This window comes from Kwoniella pini, chromosome 4, assembly GCF_000512605.2.
Source record: "Kwoniella pini CBS 10737 chromosome 4, complete sequence".
NCBI classification, from domain to species: domain Eukaryota; kingdom Fungi; phylum Basidiomycota; class Tremellomycetes; order Tremellales; family Cryptococcaceae; genus Kwoniella; species Kwoniella pini.
The window spans coordinates 1,581,976-1,601,739 of record NC_091719.1 but is presented as its reverse complement, the minus strand read 5'-3'; the positions used below and the strand labels follow the sequence as shown (position 1 = coordinate 1,601,739).

Here is a 19,764-nt window from a genome sequence, read left to right as displayed (position 1 = left end):
AAGTCAAGACTTATCAAGTTCTATATATTCGAATGAGACGTTGACTAAAGTCAAATTATATAGTCAATTATCTGAGATCCTTGGCTGGTTTACATTGATATTTGTGGAACTGAACTTACGAGGTGACGATTCTTGTTCTGCATAAAGGACATTCTTGACTTGTAGCCATAATTAAATCTGAGCAAGCTGAAAAGCATTAATAATATTAGCTTTGTCCGATGGAGTCTTTCAAAAACAAAAGTTGAAAGGCAAAACAAGAACGGAAAACTTACCTGCACACATACATAAATGCCTATTTTCAATTAACAACGGTAATTAGCATTAATCTCTGAGGACTACATTATTCGAAGAAATATAAACTCACCCGCAATCAACTACTGCTAAAGTCGCTTCTTCATCTTGACAAACCACACATAAACCTCTATCAATTTCAGGTGGAGGTCCAGTAGGTATTTTTTTATTCGAACTTTCAACTTCTACACCTCCTTCTTCATTTTCAAGATTATCTTTGATGTCATGTACACCATTTCCATTGGGTACAGGAATATTTAATGTTCCATTAGCTAAACGTTCTTCTTCTATACGTTGTCTTTCTAATCTTTTCCTTTCATCAATTATTAATTCATTAACTCGATCTATAAGTTGTTCTCTGAGCCAACAAAATTATCAATTTAATCAGCTTGATTTCAGCGATCCAAAAACTGTTAACAGGATTATATATAATACACTTACTTTTCTAAAACTTGCTTGAAATCTACTCTAACGTGGTTTTCGTATAAGATCGCTTTCAAAGTTCCTATACTAAGTGAAGCAAGATACGATTTAGGTAGACTGACTAGAGATAAAATTGTAGGTACAGGTGGAGGAGGAGGTGCTGGTGATGCTTGAGGTTTCGGTACACTTGAAGTGGGTCTAGCTTGAGCTGGTCGAGGAGTAGGTTGAGCAGGTCGTGGAGGTGTAGGATTGGATCGAGCTGCAGGTGGAGGTGGTCTGTATTGTTGTTGAGTCGGCGGAGGTCGAGCGTAGTATCCTTGAGGTGGTGGTGGACGAGCATAGTATTGTTGTTGCGGTGGTCTAGCTTGAGTTTGAGGAGGTTGAGGACGAGGTCGAGAATTCGTTGTAGGTGTTTGTGGGGTTTGACCGAATTTAGGTACTGATCGTCGTCTATAAAAGCTCTACAGAAAAGAAGCATGACACAATCAATTCCAAACAATCTTTGCACCTGTTTGAACGATAGAGCACTCACCTCTGCTTCATGCGATAGGCAACCGGTTGATGGATTTCTAGCTCTTATAACAGCTTGAACGAAGTCTTCTTTCTCCTTTGGTCCGACACAAGGTATATTATATGCCGCCAAGTATTCTTTCAGTCGTTTGATCGGTAACGCTCTCAGTTGTGTCAGGTTCGCAGCGGTGACTATGCAGCGAAGGTGAAAATGATCAATACAAGCAGTTCCAAGCTGTAATGACTATGATCTGATTACTTACCCTGTAACATGCTCAAACAAGGTAAACAGACACTTTCAACTTCATATCCACTTCCAGCATTATTACTCTTCTCATCTAAACCAAGTCCTTCCTTCAGACCTGCTTTAATCTCATTAAATATGCTTCCTGGACCATTGTTTGAAGAGGTAGACGAAAGAGAAGAAGATCCTTGTCCAGCTTTACGAGGCATCAAAGCTTGACCATCTGAAATACAATTCGAACAATATTCATAACCGCAATGACCGCATACGTGTTTTCGACGGAAAATGAAATTGAATTCTTTATTACATTGTCTGCAAGCTACAGAATCCTATCAGCGTATCTCTGATGATCATATCATAATCATCTCAAGGCGAGAGGCTATCCAGACTTACTGGAAGATTCTATTACTGGTGGCGGGCCTGATACTGTATATCCGTTCATTGTCAACGAGACATCGATGGTAGCTGAACGAAGATTAGATCAATATGGCTCACGTATGGGTAAACCAGGAGGTGGTATCCTAGCTGGACGTTGAGATTCCATTTATTTGTTTGAGCTTTAGCTATACGTTGAATGAATGAATCGAATCGTAATGTTGTATATCGTAGATATCACAGAAAACGCTTATTCAGCTTTGACCGTCGGGCTATTCTTGGCGGTGTACTGATTATGAGTATGTATCGAATCCGTCTTGAAAACAATCAACGAATGGAAAATATGTTTATAGTCAAAATAGGATCATGCACCCTATATATCACTTGAAATCCGAGTGATTCGACTCATGAATGAGGGAGAAGTCAAGAAGGATAGTCGGAATGTTGATATTGACGATCTATTTCATAATAATGACGCAAAGACCAAAAACACGCCTACCCCTTCTCCACGTTATTCCTCCATTTCAGTCTTTGACCGCTTTTACTTCCTTGTCTCTTTGTGCATAGCCTGTCTCCTTCCTTAGTCTGCATCTTAAGACCTTCTCTGAACGCCCACAAGAGGCATCAAAGCATAGGGTCAGCCGAAAACGAACAATGAAATGAGCAGACAAGATGTTTCCGAGAACGTCGCAGAGAATGACGCTGGACGTAGTACCATATCTGCGGAGGAAAGATGGCTGCCTTATGACACAGTGAGCTCAACTGATCGGGACCATATCAGCAAGAGCTGACGACAAACGTATCAAGCCTCGGATACGCCATATAACAGGGTGAGCCGAGGAAAACATATTCGAGACGGATAAATGCTGAATGGTTATTGTAGGATCCGAATTCACCAGTTAACACTTCCTGAATCACTCTTATACGCATCCAAGCTAGTCCCATCGCAATCCCATGATGATGTCCAAGCACTCCCTTCCCCATCACTCGGTGAGAGCTCCCGAAGACGTATGAGTAATTCTTCAACATTATCATATCCGTTTCCTAGGCGGTCAATCGAATTTGATAAAAGAGAACGTTCGTCTTCTACATCGACTGCTCGACCTATCGAACCCACATCTCCGACAGTGTCAATCCATCACACCCAGTCGCGAAATAGATTAACAAGACCTAGAGCACCCACTTTAGCTGGTGAAGCATTAGAACATGATCATGTCACTTCACCATTAGATAGGATAGAAAGTCGAGATAACGAAGTGCAAGCTATAAAGCAAGAACGAAAACCTCTAAGATGCTTTGTAGCTTTGAAATTCCCACAAAAGCCTTACCCGCCCACGATTAGCGCTCTAGAAGAGGAAGGAGACGAGGAACTGAGGAGAAGGACAAAGAGCGACGAGAGAGATTTGAGGTTGAATGGTCATAATATGCGAAAGGTCTCGAGAAAAACGTCGTCAAACTCAATATACACAAATACCAATTCTCTGCCAAATACACCTATCAAACCAACACTACGACATACTATATCGAATTCTTCATCCCATTCATCTTTACTTCAAAGTACTCCACCACGCTCGAGAACGGTCTCCTTGACTTCACCTAATAAACCTAATGGGAATGGTATCGATATTACCCAAGGATATTCTTTAGGTAGATCCACTTCCCGATTAAGCGACACTTCTTCCTTGCACTCAATCGTACGCTCTCCACCTGCTTCAATGAGACCGAATATGCTTGGAAAATCCAAAGCTAGCTTGAGTATATCTCATCATTTCGCTCATGCCGAAAATATACCTTCTCAAACAACCATCAAGTCTGATAACACTAAAGATGTTCAAGGGTCCGAAACAAACTTGAATGACGCTCAAGAGAATAAGGAAAGCTTGGATAAGCAAATTGTGAGGTCTGAATCGAAACCTGAAACTGAAATACCATTCTACATCTCACCAATCCATACACCTTCTACAAATCCGAGATTTCAAGGTTTAGAATCGAATGATTTCGCAAATTGGCTTACACCTGCTCAATGTGCACAAAATCAATTCGTAATGGAAGTTTGGATTCAACTTCCTTCTGGAGAATGGAAATTAATGGATGGTATTGGTGGATTATTAGATCTCAAAGAATTGAGAAGGGGTCCTTCAACTGCTAACAGTAATGGAATTGAGTTTACCTTGTCGTTAAATCCAAAAGAAACATATCATGTACCGTCCACGTCCGAGCTAGAAAGTGGAGAAGAGTCACAAAGGGGGATAGGTGTTATGGAAAGAAGTCTGAGAGAGACTCGGATGAAGAAAGGTGTCACATTTGGTGGATTACATCAGTCAGTTATTTCCTCGATCGCAATTTCCGCCTACGGAGATTCATTAACTAACTGGAATTTGTTATAGCTTGATCAACTTGCAAGCTGTCATAGCTGATACGCAAAGAAGCATAGAAGATGTACGTCTCAAAGTCGATAAGCTGCTAATTGCAGATGAAGATTGGAGAGGTCTTGTGAGTTCCAGCACGGTGACTGAATGCGGCATCGATTGATCGTTGAGAATTTTAGCGGAGAGAAATCTCGGAAAAACGATCACGGATTGACTGGTTCCGTTCGAAGATTGCCGATGTCGAAAAACTTACTCGGGAAAGTAAGTCTATCTTCTACACCTCCTGTCAGTGTAAGGAAAAGGTTTGCTGATGGTCCACTCCAATCATAGCTCAAGCACGTTCGACATTGAAAGAGCAAGATATCGAAATCAGACGAAACCACCTTGATGGCGCTGAAGAAGCGGATGAGCTACGTCGAGGTAGAGGTAGAGATTTAGAGGATGAGATAGGTAAAATCGAGTAAGCATCGCCTTTTTCTGTACTAACTTTCTCCGATCTCGAACAACGCTGACTCCTTATCCAGGGCCGAACGCTTGTCTCTGCTACCTCAAATTCACCTTTTACGTGCCCACCATGTTCAAAGTCTTGACAATTTGTTTCCTATACAACCTCTCGATCCATCGCAATTGCTCTATACGATCTTGGGGGTCCCTTTACCTATACCAATTGGCACGAAAGACCCAGCTCCTCCGCTGACAATGTCAGAATTCAGAGTTGACGAAAAGACTACTGCTGCTGCTCTCGGATATGTCGCTCTTACAGTACAGATTTTAGGTAATCTCGGAGGAGCAACTGGTGGTTTACCGTATGCTATCACTTGTGCGGGCTCGAGGAGTAGTGTTAGAGATGGTACAGGTGTCATGCAAGGGCTTAGATCGTTAGTAATCTTTCCTTTATCTTTCAGATCCGAATCTGAGCAGAGTTCCTAATGAAACTATGGTTCTTACAGATTCCCGTTATACTCCAAGGGTGTCGAAAGGTTCAGATTTGAATATGCTGTTTTCTTGTTGAACAAAAATATTGAAATGGTACGTTCTAAGTGTACTCATATCTAGATGAAATCGGAAATTATGTGTATGAGATAGAAGCTGATCAAACAAAATTTAGCTGATGCAAGAATCATCAATACGTTTACTTGATCTTCGTCATACTTTGCCAAACTTAAAAAATCTATTATTAACCCTTTCTTCACCTAATTTACCTCAACCTCCTGCAATAAGTAGGATGACTTCACGGAATGTATCTTATAGATCTGCTACACCCACTTTTATAGGTAGTAATGGTGGATGGAGTCGAACTTCTTCTAGTGCTTGGGGTGATAGAGAAAGAGAACCATATACAAGATCAATGTCACCTGGTAGTACTCAAGCGGACCAAAGTCCACTCAAAATCAATACTTTACTTAGTCCTAGTCCGTTACGAACTATACGTAGGAGTCAAGACAATAAGGGGAAGTATGGGTCTTTGACGAGAAGCGTGGATCTGGGTAGCAATGATGATTTGAGTGAATCAGAAGGAGAGAAGGAGTGATGAAAATTCAGTATACAGCTACGCTTTGTGTTCTATGTTGAATTTACCAAAAGCAAATGATGCATTGTCACTTCATAAATATCTGTATGGTCTTTACAATAACTCCTTTACCTTTTCTTATCCTATTAAAAGATAGTTTAACCCAATCTTGGTTGTCCTGGCGTAGCATATGGATCTCTCATTTCATTTTCTTCTTCAACTTCACCTTCTAATCCACGACCTTTTGGAAATCTAGTACGTTGTTGTTGAATTTTAGGTAATTTACCTAATTTAGCTAATTCATCTTGTAAATTACTATCTTTATCATACAATTTTGAATTATCCGTATCATATTTTGGTGGTATATATCCAGAAGTAGATTGTGAACGAGATTGATTTTCAGGTGAATTTAAATCTTTTGGTGAATTTCCATTACCACTATTATTAGTATTGAAAGAACCGAATTTATCTGAATTTAATGAATTGGAATTTGAAAACATTGGATCAGAAGGTGGAGAATTATCTAACATTTCACCATTTGATAATGCTTTTGAACGAGCTAAAGCTCTAATTTTTAAGATTTCTGAAACTAATAATGCTCTAGAAGTTGAAAATGATATAAATGCAGATGAGACTGTTGAAATTTTCAACATCAGTTAACTGACTTTATTATTGCAGACACAAATTGAGAGAAAAGAAAAAAGAAAATCTCACATAAGAAAGTAAGAGATAAAGCATTTCTTGAAGGTGTTTTAGGCATAAATCTTCTAACCAAATAAGCTATATCGTTTCAATATACTTACGTTAGTACTGATCTCAATGAATTTAGATGGAGAGAGTGAAATGTACTGACTAAGAACACCACCTCCTAATATACCAGTAATCATACCTCTTTCAGTTGTACGTCTATTTAACCTTTTATAATCTTCCAAAGTTAAAATACTACTTGCTGAACCTAAATCGATCGTTTCTTGTTCACCTGATCTAGGATCAAATAAAACTAATTTAGGTTGAGGAGATCGAGGTTGATATGAACGGTCATTTGGATCTCGTCTTGTAGATGCTTCTGCTTCTGAAGGGATGAAGGATCCTGTTAAGAAAGTATTCAGAATCAGTCAATTATGAAAAAGTGAGATTGAGAATTATCTTACCATCGTCGATTGGTGTAGCTGAAAGATCGGCTTCTCGTAAAGGCATATTGGCGGGTACTGATTTGTATTGTTATAAGCTGAATGCGACAGATATTATAGGCTGGATCTGACTTGTCTGCGACAAAGCTGTAGGGTGAAAGACAAGTTATATGAATGAAAGTGATACTAAGAATGCTATCTACATCTGGCTCGACGTCACCGTAGACCTTCCCATCGTCATCGGGATTCAGTGAAACGGCTACCTCCGCTTCCGGCGGAGCTGGATAAGGTACCGAGCGGGATCAAATTGTTGACTTTGCCTTTGTTGTGCACGGTGAAAGATAGCAAAGCGAATGAATAGAGATTAGTCCGACTTATTACCTTCTTAGATACATTAAATAGATCACATATACATCAACTCTCCTCTGTAGTACTCTGCAGCTACAAAATCATTGCGCTCGTTGAGGGAGGCGGCGAATTTGACTGAATCTGGTCATCTACTCAACTACTTTATAGTCCAATCCAGATAAATATCAAATTTAATATCATGCCTGCTCATTCACCTATACCTAATATACCTGGACAGGAATTAACAGATCAAACTATAAAATCATTCTTATCACAAAGAGTAGCAGATTTATGTGGACTTAATCAACCAAAATTTCCAGGTTCACAACCTGTTTCTTTTCAATCTTCTTCACTTGAATTATTAGAAACAAAGGATTTTTGGGTATGTGAAAAATCTGATGGAGTTAGAATTTTAGTTTTTATAGTCATGAACGGAATGACAGGTAATCAAGAAGCTTGGCTCGTAAGTAATCTCTTCCAAACAATCTGTTGTAAAATACATGATTTATGCTTATGATCGCTTTTGGCTTTAGATTGATAGAAAAGAAAGATATTTTAGTGTACAAGATTTACATTTCCCTCATTGGGAAAATCGTGGAAATCCTTTAGGCGAAACTATATTAGATGGAGAATTGGTTATTGATATAGATCCAAAAACGAAATCTGTTAGTCTGCACGGCTGCTTCTTTGTCTTCTGACCTCAAGCGATTAGCTGATTCACTTCTCTATAGGAAACATTAAGGTTTTATGCCTTCGATTGTTTAGTACTGAATGGAGACAATATCATGAAGAAGCCTTTATTGAGGCGGTATGGTGTATGTCATTCTCATTCTAGTGAAGATCAGAACAATGATCGTGGAAGCTGATTCTGAATGACATACTCAGAGGTTGAAAGAATGGGTAATAGCCCCATTTCACAAGTCTTTGCAGGATTTTCCAGAATGGAAAGACGCTTTACCATTTGAGTGAGCTACTCTGTGACTGATGTGCTACCTTAAAAGTCAGCTCACAACGATTGTCATTATAGAGTGGTTGCAAAAGAGCAGGAATTATCGTATCATATAGCTCATGTCTTGAAAGTACATATACCGAAATTGCAGCATGGGCACGATGGTTTAATTTTTACCTGTGTGGAAACTGAATACGTACCAGGTACCGATGAGAAGATGTAAGTGGGCTCTTTCAACGTCATCATTGATAAGTCTTTAACGAGTACAGCTGATAATCAGTCCATTGGCTCGTATATAGACTGAAATGGAAACCACCTTCTGAAAATTCGATTGACTTCAAGCTCGAATTACGGTTCCCACCTTCAAGCGCAAACCACGATGAACCTGACTACTATGCCAAGCCAGAATTCTTGCTCTATACCTGGTTAGGGGGCGAAGAGTATGATTTCTTCGATATGATGGGTATGGAAGATGAGGAATGGGACAAGTGAGTGGACTTACTCGGTCATAACTTCATCATTACATTTACCGGTCTTTTCCTGCTGGGAAAACTTCTCGTACTGATTCTATTGTCTCGAAAACAGGTTCAAAGAATCTGGTGAACAACTCGATGATCGTATAGTCGAAGTCACGTGGGATGCCGATAATGGATATTGGAAAATGTTAAGAATAAGAGATGATAAAAATCATGGTAATCACAAGAGCATAGTAGACAAGATATTAGTCAGTATAGAAGATGGAGTTGAAATTGATGCTGTAAGCTATTTTGGCTATTTCCCAGATTCAGAAGTAGACTTTACTTACTGTTGATTCTTTGGTTCTCATCAGTTATTAGCGAGATCAGATTCTATTCGATCAGCTTGGAAAAATCGAGAACAAAATAAGAAATCTAATCAACCTCCACAACAAACGCAACAACAAAGGAAACCACCACCTCAACAACAACAAGGTGGACAACCTCAACCTCCTACACCAGGTGCTTCTAGAATGTCTGGTCAGGGATATCCTATAACGCCTGGGTATGGAGGACAAGCTAGTGGACAAAGTCAAGGTCTGGTAGCTGGATTGAAGAGGTGAAAGCGACTTGACCAAGAAACGAAATTAGAGGAACTGCATCTTTGTTGTATGTATTGAAATTTATGTATCTGGAAACATGCATGATTTATGCTTGGTATGGTAAAGCAGTAGATATACAGTAACCCGTAATGCCCGTTGCAACATTTTGCAAATTATTGATCTCCTCCAATGCTCTCGCCAAACCATATCCACTTGCAATCCATCTGTAATACTTCTACCAGCTTGATTCTACCGCATGATAGCCAGCAAGCATGTATTCAGCGGCAAGTAAAATTTGGACATCAGAATTAACCTTTTCAAAATCAATTCCTTCTTTCCTTTCTTGCCGTTGTTGCTGAAGCTGATGCGATATGGCTTGAGCATAAATTCTTGCACTTTGAGCACCAGGAACAGCTGAATTGAGCGTAGAAAATGGGTTGGTAGATTTAGATGAAGATGAAGATGAAGGGGTTGATAACATCGAGGAAGGTGTACCGACCGGTCTTTGATAAGGTTTATGATTGAACCTTGCTTTGATTAACCCACACCTATATTGACTGATTGCTCGTCTACCTTTTAGGTTCAATGGGATAGAGCTTTTTAGAGCATAGGAGGGGAGTTGATTTGCCCTAATCAGATTGGTCGGTGTGTACCGAGGCGGATTTTCAGAGAGTAAAGGTGATCCTGACTGAACCGAAGGTTGTACGGAGGTAGATGAAGGCGAAGATTGGTAAAGAAGGTTATCCGGACTGGCAGATGGTCCGGAATACGAATAATTGGTTCTTGGACTGGCAGGTTGCCAAATTGGACTATGTTGAGTTTCCTCAACTTTTGGACTTATAGGCTGCCAAACCGGACTAAGATCTGGCGGACTATCAGGAATATAACAAGGAGAATGATTAGGATCGAAAGAAGGGGAAGAAAGATTATTAGTGGCAATAGGCCAAAAGGGTTTTAATGACGGCGAAAATCGAGGAATGGCTTGAGGATCAGGTATGAGATTTGGTGCAATTGAGGAAAAGGAGGGTTCAGTTTGAACGTCTGTTGACGAAGAGGGTGGATCTGACTTTACAACCAATTTCTTTGGGAAGTATGATTGGTAGTAAGGTGGTTTTGTTGAGTCAAGAATCTTGGAAGTCGCGGTTGAATCCATGATGGCTAATATTATATTAAGAATTTGATCGTAAAAAATATTTGCTTTAATAGTTTATGGCTAAGTTCTCAAAACGATTGAAGAACAAATAGCAAGAATGAATACAGAGAGATGGAATTAGAAAGACGTCTTTCTATGTTATACAAATTTCAAGCTTGGAGATATTAGGTTATAATTAAAAGAACTAATATTCGAGATAAAAGTATATAAAGTTCATAATATTGCCACCAAGTAAAACAGGTACGACGTACGTACTTTTATTAAACAAGGTTCATACTTGATTTTGTAATTGTCAGATATGCATCATGTATGATTTTGAACCATGGAATATTGATTATATAGAACCTTTACCTTCTCCTGGAACTATTTTTTCACCTTTTTTAACTCTTTCAATTAATTCACGTACTCCAGCTTCACCTGAAACTTTATGTACTCTCTTTTCAAGTTGTTCAAGTTTTTTCAATTCTTCAGGTAAAACAGTTTCTCTGAAGTTGAATTCTGGGAATTCTTTTGGATTCAAAGCAAGTTCTACAGCTGAGGAAAATTTAGCTGGGTGAGCGGTAGATAAGGTTACCCAATATGAGTTGGGTCTATACGTCGAATTAAAACAAGGAAATCAAGTCAGCTCAGAATTATCCAAATGTAAGGGGCGGGATTAGCCGATATATGAGTAGACTTACGCCTTCTTTTGTGATCTTTCGGTAGCTGCTAAACCAACAGCTGTGTGAGGGTCGACGACGTACGGACCGTATTGCGGAAGTTTATAGTATTTCTTGATCTCTTCGAGAGTCTGAATAAGTAATGATTCGATAGTCAGCAATCTTCAAGGCAGCTCCAAGATACAAAAAGGATGAAATCCAATCCAACGCGACACTCACTTGTTCATCAGAGACTCTTTCAGACCAGAAATCTTTAGCAGCAGCATCCTTAATCTTCTCTCCTAAATCAACTTTACCATTCTTTTTCAATTCACTCATCCATCCATTTAATTTTTCTTGTGCTTTAGTTCTATCTTTTTCAACATTTCCACTTGGTGAATCAATTGTATCTAAAGCTAAAAAATATAATAATCTTTCAAAATTTGAAGAAAGTAAAATATCCATAGCAGGAGAATGAGTTGATTTTACTGAACTTGATGAAGAAGGTGTAGCTTGTTGTCCATCTGAAGATCCATTAACTAAAGAAGTTTCAAATGATTGATTTTTTTCAGGTATTTCTTCAGATTCATATTTACCAGTTTTAAAAAATCTATTTAAAATATCATTTTCATTTGTAGCTACAACTAAATGATCCATTGGTAATCCTAATTTTTTTGCAAACCATCCAGCTAAAATATCACCAAAATTTCCAGTTGGTACAGAAAATTGTATTTTTGATTCTTTTTCTCTTGCTTCTTTTGGTAATTGGAAATAAGCTGAAAAGTAATAAACGATTTGTGCTAAAATTCTTGCCCAATTAATAGAATTAATAGCTCCTAACCTATGAGTTGAATTAAATTCTTTATCAGAGAAAAGTGTTTTAACAATAGATTGACAAGTATCAAAATCTGAATCTTTTACTGCGACACAATAAACATTTTCATCTGGTACAGTTGCCATTTGAGCTTCTTGAATTGGAGAAATTCTTCCATCAGGATAAAGGATGAAAATGGTAATAGATGGTTTAGATCGTAAACCGTAAATAGCAGCTCTATAAGTATTTATACATAATTAGCTTCACGCTTTTTTTTTATGATTTTTGAATCCTAAATCAAACATGTTTCCCTGGTTTTAATAGAAATTGACAAATCATAAACTCACGATCCAGTATCACCAGAAGTAGCACCAACAACAGTTAATTGTTCTCTTTCTTCTTTTCCATCTTTTTCTAATTGGTTATTACGTCTTTCTAAAAAAAATCTAAATAATTCACCAAGAAATTGTAATGCAACATCTTTAAATGCCCAAGTTGGTCCATGCCATAATTCTAAAACAAATTCTTTTTCACCAGTTTGTCTTAATGGAGTAGTTTTTTCAGATTTAAATTTAGAATATGATTTTTTAATAATTTCTTTTAATTCTAATGAAGGAATTATTGTACAAGGTATAAATAATGATAATATTTCAAAAGATAATTCTTCAAATTTTAAATTTGACCATTTATTTTGCCAATCCAAAGGTAATTCTGGAATATGTGTTGGTATATATAAACTATAATCAAAAATATCATTTAGATTGATGATAATTATCAACATACTTTAAAAATATTTGCTTTACTCACCCTCCATTAGGTGCTAATCCAGTCAAGACAGCCTATAAATAACACAACATCAAAACAATGTCAAACGTTTTCAAATAAACACCAATTAAAACCAACTCACATCTTCAAACGATAAAGTCTCACTTCCACCTCGAGTAGAGAAATATCTCATTTCAGTTTGAGCCATTTTGGTGATTTTGATATCTAATTGTTTAGCCGTGTTCAAAGAGCTGCCAAAACAAAAATTACCTATTTATACCTATCTATAAAAGTATAAATTGACTTTTGATGGTCGAGTTTGAACCCGACTAAGCGTCGGCTTTGGGGTGGGTTTTTTTTCCAATTAATTGCGCAACAAGAATGATCGACCTGATTGACTCGGATAATGAAATTACGTAATAATCTTAATCAATGCATCATTATTCATTCATAATTTATTCAATGCTATTTATTACTATATAAAACCCTATGAACCTATATATGAATGGTATATGAAACTAAATGCTATGTAGTCATACCCTTTTGTTTGCTTTCATCTTCTCCTCAAAGATCCATTTATACAGAATAATTCACATTATACAAAACCCAAAATTCCATCCCTCTTCCTTTCACTTGACTCACGTAATCAAAGGTAATTCTTCTAAACTTCTATTGAATTTCTCAAAAGCACTAGCTTGTAATAAATTCAATTTATCTTCATCGACTAAATAATTAGGAACAGGTTGTTTCGAGACATATCCTGCGTTATGTAATAATCCGGCTAATTGATATAGTGGAGAGAGCATTTCAGAGAGTCCAGCGACTTGCTCAAGGTTCGTCTTATCAGGGAAAAGGGCTGGAAGAAGTTGTAAAATTCGAGGAAGGTTACGTGAATGGTTTTGAAGAGTAGAAGATTCGCGTGGATCTGGATGAGGTCCCGCTTGAAGAACCGAAGTTAGAAGTGAGGCTGTATCAGATGTCAAGTCTGCCCAATCGAGGAATAACTAAATTGGATGGTGCATCAGCTTTTTCGTAATCGTCCGTCACATTCCGACAAAGCTTGTAGCTCACTTTTCCGCCAAACTCCCAACCATCTGCACCCTTTCCATCTAATCCCTCACATAATTTCCTCAGAAGAGCTTTGTCATCTCGTAGTACCGCTTCGGGCGCTAATTTAGTTATTAAAACTTTATGCGCTTGATCCCACAAGTTGGCTTTGAGAAGAGCATGATATTCACCCCAAGCGTCGCCCGAAGAAGACAAAGCCGCAGCTTGAGATTCATGTTTCCATTCGACAGGTATTTTGAGATCATGTGTCAGGAACTGCTCTTCCTCCGAAGTCGGTGCAGGATGTCTGAAAAGTAAAGCCCGAAGAGATTTTTCTCGACTACAGGACATTTGATTAGCTGAAAATCATGCATGAGACTTTATTGCCCAGCTTACCCTTCAGAAGTTTCTAGATGTAAAAGTACGAAGGCAGCTTTCGTCCATTCTCCGCTGATTTCCAATTGATGAGCATAAGATTGGGTAAGTCTATCAGCAGTAGTAGAATAGCCATCTTCTTCTCTATCTTCGAAATCTCGTTTCTCCAATACTCTTGATAAAAGGATATACAGATGCCAAGATAATCTGACATCATATGGTGATGGAGAAGTAGCTCTTGCATCGAGGACTTGATCCAAAGAAATAGTGATATCAGAATAAAGCTTGATGAGGTCATAAAGGATATCTTTAGGTTGGTATGTCGAGTTCCAATTCTTCCCATCAGAATTGGTGGATGGCATTTCAAGGTAAGGGGGTAAAGGTTTTGCAGGTGGATGTTGAGAATTCAAAGCATTCGAATAAGATGAAACGACATCGCTGATGGAATCTTCGAATCGATTTCCATACCACATATATAACCCTAAAGCCCGCTTCCAATCTAGACCTTCCGCAATGAGAACATCCGGACATCCATCTGAACCTTTTGACGGATCTCCAAGGGACACGTCCGTGATACCAGCTAAAACGGCATACAACTTTCTATATCCCTTGGCAATCAGCGGATTGACTTTATACTTGTTCCAGTCCTCCAACTGCTTCATCAACTCTTCCCGGAAAACTTCTTCGCCTCCAGCTTGCGAGACAAGGGTAGCCAGTCTCATATCCCCGCCATCAAGAGCAGATTGGACTGCTCGTTCAACTTGATGTCCACTCAAATAGGTGAAAATCTTCGCTGGACGATCTTCACCTTTCTTAATAAGTTCAGAATCGACCGCTGGAGAAACAGCATCTTCGAGCCATTTCGAAAGAGCTAATTTCCTTCGAATTGAAGCTATCCTTTCCGTTAATTCTTCAGAAGCGTCCAGAGGGAGTTTGAGATCAAGCTCATCGAAAAGAGCCACACCGAGTCGGAACACACTGGCCTCGTGGGAACGATCTCCAGCGTCAAAGCGAGCTGCGAAATCGCGGAAACGGATCTGGCCATCGATTGCGGCATATGGTACTCCGTCGAGAGTTTCTACCAGGGTATTATCGAGGTGTAGATTAAGCAATCTCTGAGCTTTGGTATTCTCAGCCTTAGTGTTTTCGGCTAAGATGGCAACCTGTTCAATGTGAACAAGGGCATCCGATTCGGGAGTGATCGTTGTCGCGGGAGCGCAAATTTTGCCAAAGTGTACTAGTTCCCCATTTGGTCCCCAAGAACATCTGAATGACCTTCCTAATGCTAATCCAGCATCCGCTCTGATTCCTTCTTTTGATTGTACGATGCTACTTCCCAAAGCTACACGAGCATATTTGCGAGGTTGTCGAAGTTTCGGTGGGCTAACTTGGTGTTCGCCGAAGGAGGTGCGCTGTAATTCTATCCGATCAGCATTTGGACTACTCCAAATCGATGGGTGATGACTCACCTTGACAGCCCTTTGGTCAAGCGACTCAGATTCCTCCCCGGCTTCACCAAAAAACGAATCTTTGTTTCTCGCTTTCAAGTCCCGCTTCCCGTTTAAATTCGTTACCGTATTCGATCGTGGAGCAGTGAAAAAAGAAGATTGCATTTCTCTGAGCTTCTTCATGCCATCGATTCCAACTTTTTGCTTTATAGGTTGATCCCATGTAGGCATGTTGTCGGAAACAGATTCTTCTTCCTCATCAATCTCGAACGTTTCTTCATCATCCAAGGAGTCCTCATCAATTTCAAACGAGTCTTCGTCTATACCTGAATCATGTTCACCTTCGGAGAAATCTCTCAAACCTTTAGTGGGAGGTAACATGTCCTCGTCCTCATCTTCATCAGTTTCAGGCGTTCTTGAAGAAGTTCGATCTGAACCCAGAGGTATAGAAGCTCGTTTCTTCGCGTGCTGTGGTTCAGGCTCGTCCTCTTCACTTTCTTCATCTATACCATATCTACTAAAATGCTCCACCTTGAATGACCAAGTACCATCATCTGTATAACTGATGAATTCGGTGTTCGGGATGTTCTTGACTCGTTTAAGGAATCGGGTAAATCTGGGATCTGTGGAATCCCTAATAGGTTCTTTAGTAGCCTTATCATGAGCAAAGACGTTCTCAAGAGTAATTCTAGCAGGGACGTTCAGGCCTTGACCTTGTGGTGCTTTTGCGGGATAGTCATCGGGGTAGACGGATAGTTCCGATTGATCGAAGACTATTATCGTTCCCAAGAGATCTTCAAGTGGTGCAAGGGTAAGATCGACAGGTTGAATAAATGTGACTTCTCCATAACCCCTACGTCCAGCTGTGAAATTATGCAATTCAGATAATTCGTTCTTGCTGAGTTGTCGTAACTTTTCGAACTTCGGTTTGCACCAGTATTCTCCCTTCTTCGGCGCTTTCTCCGATCCTGATACACGAGACGAGTCCGCAAGTGGGGCATTTCTCCTTGATGGGGAATCGGAATTGCCGTTGGCCGCTGGGGGGTTGAAGAGGAGGGTGGCTGGACTACCGGGTGCGATCGAGGCTCTCTCGGGAGTGGGTTGAGCGATACTTCCAGTTGATCCTCTCAAAGCTGATTTACCCAAAACGGACTCGAGCTGATCTCCACTTGAGCTAGCGGTCAGAACCTTGGGGGTGACTGTCAACTTCTTGATGCTCGGTCGTGGTACAAAAGCATTTGGAGTGAGAGCAGTATCGGTCAGACCTTTATACCTGTCCGGCGCAGCGGGTGAGTTCAGTATACTTGACCTGCCCGGTGAACTGACAGATCCGAGAGGTGTACCAGGTCTAGCGGGACTTTGTGATCCGGCAAGAGGTGAAGCGAAACCTCTAAGCTTGCTGATTTTACCTTTGGTACTTGGCGTTAGTCGGTAGGAAGACGCAGTGAGGGGAGGAAGAGCGGGTTTCTTGGACTGAGAGCCATATTCAAGTTTCTGACCAGTGTATTGGAAGAGTTGATTGTTGCCGTAAGGATTTTGATCGATCGAAGCTGTGAGTGAAGATTGTTGTTGCTGAGGTTGTTGCATGGTGGATTGGCCAAGACCGCCGAAGATACTGCCACCAAGGTTCGATTGTTGAGCTGGCTGTTGATTGTTACTTCCGAAGAGACCGGTGGAAGCAGGCTGGGATTGACCAAGATTACCGAATAGTCCACCGGTGGAGCCAGTCTGAGCAGGCTGTTGTTGTTGATTTTGCTGCCCGAACAGCCCACCCCCACCTCCAAATAGACCTCCTGCAGGCTTAGCGAGAGAATTATTCTGCTGTTGATTCTGTTGTCCTAATGAATTATTCGTACTTCCGAAAAGGCCAGTCCCAGTGGAGTTATTATTACCGAAAAGACCTCCGCCCTGTGTAGGTTGCTGAGATGGTTGAGTTTGGCCAAATAGTCCGCCAGTTGATGGAGCTGTTGTGGCAGGCTTAGCACCAAATAGCCCACCAGTGGAACCGGTGTTTCCGAATAAGCCAGTCGAAGCTGGTTGCTGGGTGTTTTGCTGTTGAGCAGGTTGACCGAACAATGAGGTACCAGGCGCAGAAGTTGTATTGCTATTGCCAAACAGTCCACCACTGGCAGGTTGAGATGCGGAAGACTGACCAAAGCCACCAAAGGTATTGGTAGGTGCTGCGGGAGTAGTGGTGCTTCCAAACAAGCCTCCGGCAGGTTTAGGTGCACCGAATCCACCTGCAGCCGGTTGTTGCTGATTAGTTTGACCAAACAGTCCTCCTGTGTTCTGCTGAGGCTGTTGGGTGTTTGAGCCTAGTATATCGATTGATCAGCCAGCTTTCGCACAGGGGTGGCAGAGGATATGCTTACCAAATGCGCCTCCGCCACCGAACAGGCCTCCGGTAGCCGGTTGCTGCTGTTGTTGGTTCTGTTGATTTTGTCCAAATCCGCCAAATCCACTCGTTCCTGTATTACCCGTTTGTCCGAATGTGCTGGTACCAGTGTTGGGTGTAGAGCCAAAACCACCAGTCCCAGTAGCTCCGAAAGCAGGTTTGTTCTGACCGAATGAGCCAAATGTACTGGTTCCAGCTGGTTGTTGCTGTTGCTGCTGGTTGTTTTGACCAAAGACATTGGAAGTGTTGCCGAACAGACCACCTGATGTGTTTGACTGGTTTTGAGCAGGTTGACCGAACAATCCACCAGTAGTACCCGTATTGCTCTGACCGAACGGGGAATTCTGTTGGGGCTGTTGTTGTTGTTGTTGACCGAAGAGACCTCCAGTATTGCTAGCAGGTGTCAAAACGAATGTGTTCGAAGTGGAACCAAAGGTAGATCCAGTACTGCCAAACAATCCACCAGCGGGTTTAGCTCCGAAAGTCGAATTTTGTTGTTGGGGCTGGCCGAAACCTGTTGACGCCGGCTGACCAAATCCTCCTGTAGACGCGCCAAATGTATTAGCAGGTTGTTGAGTAGCTTCCTTTCTATTTTGTTGGTAGTCTAAAGCTCTAAGCTCCTCCCAGGAGACTCCTCTGTACGGTATCATACCGGTAATCGAGTGGAACAAGTGAGGAGGCCCTTCTTTGCCCATGGTAGTGGTCGAGGGGTCACCTTGCCAAGTTGGGAAGTACGCTGGAGAAGCGGTACCCTGAGCGGGAGGCGGTGGGGGTGGTGCATCAGCACGATAATTTTGAAGTTCATTTGGTCCTTTCAAGACATCTTGACCACCAGGGGAAGCTCCAAATGTAGTTGTCGGTTTGGCGCCGAATAATCCAGAACTTTGTCCTCCACCGAATGTAGAAGTTGTAGCTGGTTTGGCACCAAAAAGACCTCCAGAAGCAGGTTGAGTAGACCCAAAACCACCGCTAGTACTCGTACTTCCAAACAGACCACCACCTGCTATTATAAAGCTGGCTGAGCTAAACTCAAGAAGAAGCAAGGGGAAATGTGACTTACTGTTTTGCGGTTGTGCTTGACCAAATGTGGATCCAGAAGCTCCAAACGTAGGTCTAGCTGCTCCAAAAGCATTGCTCTGTTGCTGAGGCTGTTGAGCGCTCGCACCGAAACCGCCTGCATCATTTGATGATTCAGTCTACGGCCTCTTCTTCGCGGCTAAGTGACTTACCGAATGTCGATGTACCTGTTGATCCTCCTCCACCAAACAAACCACCTCCAGTGTTTTGCTGAGCAGGTTGACCGAAACCTCCTGCACTAGGTTGACCGAAGCCTACAGACGAAGTATTTTATCAGCTTCACATTTATTGATAAACAACTATTGATGATGATCCAGCATGCCTCTTGAAATCACACCCTTCACACAGTATTGTTACCCTTGCTCCCTCGGTGGATTCGGCAATGCCAAAGAAGCTTATTCTCCAATTACATTTCCACCAGCATAACTCCATTTCGATTTCGATGAAACCAATAATATCCTATCGATTCAAACTTAAATAAATGATCATAACTTACCACCAGTATTTTGTTGTTGTTGCGGTTGTTGTCCAAATCCAGTACTAGTATTTCCAAATAGTCCTCCACCTTGTTGTTGATTTTGTTGTTGATTATTATTTTGACCCCATGATGAAGTTCCTCCAAACATCTTGCCTATAAACCTATAGCTAATCTAAACTAATCCTTCTCGTACCTACCCGTTGATTTCGATATATTCGTCTGACTTTCAAATCGAGCTGAAACTCTATGGTCCACGATTGTCTTAAACCTCTTTCGAAATTTTTAGAAGAGGCTCAGACCTTTCAACTAGGGCGGAGAGTGAAGAATGTATAAGGATGACGGTGAAAGTAGGATGTTCGAAGAAGGAA

The 19,764-nt window shown here is 40.8% G+C and overlaps 7 protein-coding genes across 7 annotated transcripts; 2 read left to right on the top strand and 5 right to left on the bottom strand.

Annotated features, from left to right (window-relative positions):
- Positions 1-13: 13 nt before the first annotated feature.
- I206_103617 (uncharacterized protein) lies at positions 14-2,012 on the bottom strand (the record flags this gene model as incomplete). Its single annotated transcript, XM_019153153.2, has 9 exons — positions 14-44; positions 120-186; positions 273-292; positions 365-649; positions 733-1,175; positions 1,247-1,416; positions 1,488-1,787; positions 1,862-1,894; positions 1,964-2,012. 9 exons carry the CDS (start codon positions 2,010-2,012, stop codon positions 14-16), a joined length of 1,398 nt encoding a protein of 465 aa, XP_019013314.2.
- A 490-nt stretch (positions 2,013-2,502) lies between these two features.
- I206_103616 (uncharacterized protein) lies at positions 2,503-5,743 on the top strand (the record flags this gene model as incomplete). The annotated part of the gene is made up of 9 exons (XM_019153154.1): positions 2,503-2,595; positions 2,651-2,673; positions 2,727-4,163; positions 4,231-4,336; positions 4,392-4,473; positions 4,543-4,672; positions 4,737-5,090; positions 5,163-5,241; positions 5,321-5,743. The coding sequence occupies 9 exons, from the start codon at positions 2,503-2,505 to the stop codon at positions 5,741-5,743; spliced, it is 2,727 nt and encodes a 908-aa protein (XP_019013315.1).
- A 137-nt stretch (positions 5,744-5,880) lies between these two features.
- On the bottom strand, positions 5,881-6,919 carry I206_103615 (uncharacterized protein; the record flags this gene model as incomplete). The annotated part of the gene is made up of 4 exons (XM_019153155.1): positions 5,881-6,356; positions 6,437-6,502; positions 6,576-6,812; positions 6,874-6,919. 4 exons carry the CDS (start codon positions 6,917-6,919, stop codon positions 5,881-5,883), a joined length of 825 nt encoding a protein of 274 aa, XP_019013316.1.
- Positions 6,920-7,399: 480 nt separating this feature from the next.
- On the top strand, positions 7,400-9,227 carry I206_103614 (uncharacterized protein; the record flags this gene model as incomplete). The annotated part of the gene is made up of 8 exons (XM_019153156.1): positions 7,400-7,663; positions 7,734-7,865; positions 7,932-8,015; positions 8,086-8,165; positions 8,228-8,368; positions 8,449-8,637; positions 8,735-8,906; positions 8,979-9,227. The coding sequence occupies 8 exons, from the start codon at positions 7,400-7,402 to the stop codon at positions 9,225-9,227; spliced, it is 1,311 nt and encodes a 436-aa protein (XP_019013317.1).
- Positions 9,228-9,441: 214 nt separating this feature from the next.
- I206_103613 (uncharacterized protein) lies at positions 9,442-10,359 on the bottom strand (the record flags this gene model as incomplete). Its single annotated transcript, XM_019153157.1, has 1 exon — positions 9,442-10,359. The coding sequence occupies one exon, from the start codon at positions 10,357-10,359 to the stop codon at positions 9,442-9,444; it is 918 nt and encodes a 305-aa protein (XP_019013318.1).
- A 334-nt stretch (positions 10,360-10,693) lies between these two features.
- On the bottom strand, positions 10,694-12,784 carry I206_103612 (threonine synthase; the record flags this gene model as incomplete). Its single annotated transcript, XM_019153158.1, has 6 exons — positions 10,694-10,949; positions 11,040-11,149; positions 11,238-12,048; positions 12,159-12,548; positions 12,619-12,650; positions 12,719-12,784. 6 exons carry the CDS (start codon positions 12,782-12,784, stop codon positions 10,694-10,696), a joined length of 1,665 nt encoding a protein of 554 aa, XP_019013319.1.
- Positions 12,785-13,214: 430 nt separating this feature from the next.
- On the bottom strand, positions 13,215-19,544 carry I206_103611 (uncharacterized protein; the record flags this gene model as incomplete). The annotated part of the gene is made up of 8 exons (XM_070202800.1): positions 13,215-13,580; positions 13,648-13,963; positions 14,020-15,410; positions 15,468-17,761; positions 17,819-18,844; positions 18,902-19,015; positions 19,071-19,172; positions 19,415-19,544. The coding sequence occupies 8 exons, from the start codon at positions 19,542-19,544 to the stop codon at positions 13,215-13,217; spliced, it is 5,739 nt and encodes a 1,912-aa protein (XP_070058901.1).
- Between the last annotated feature and the right edge of the window lie 220 nt (positions 19,545-19,764).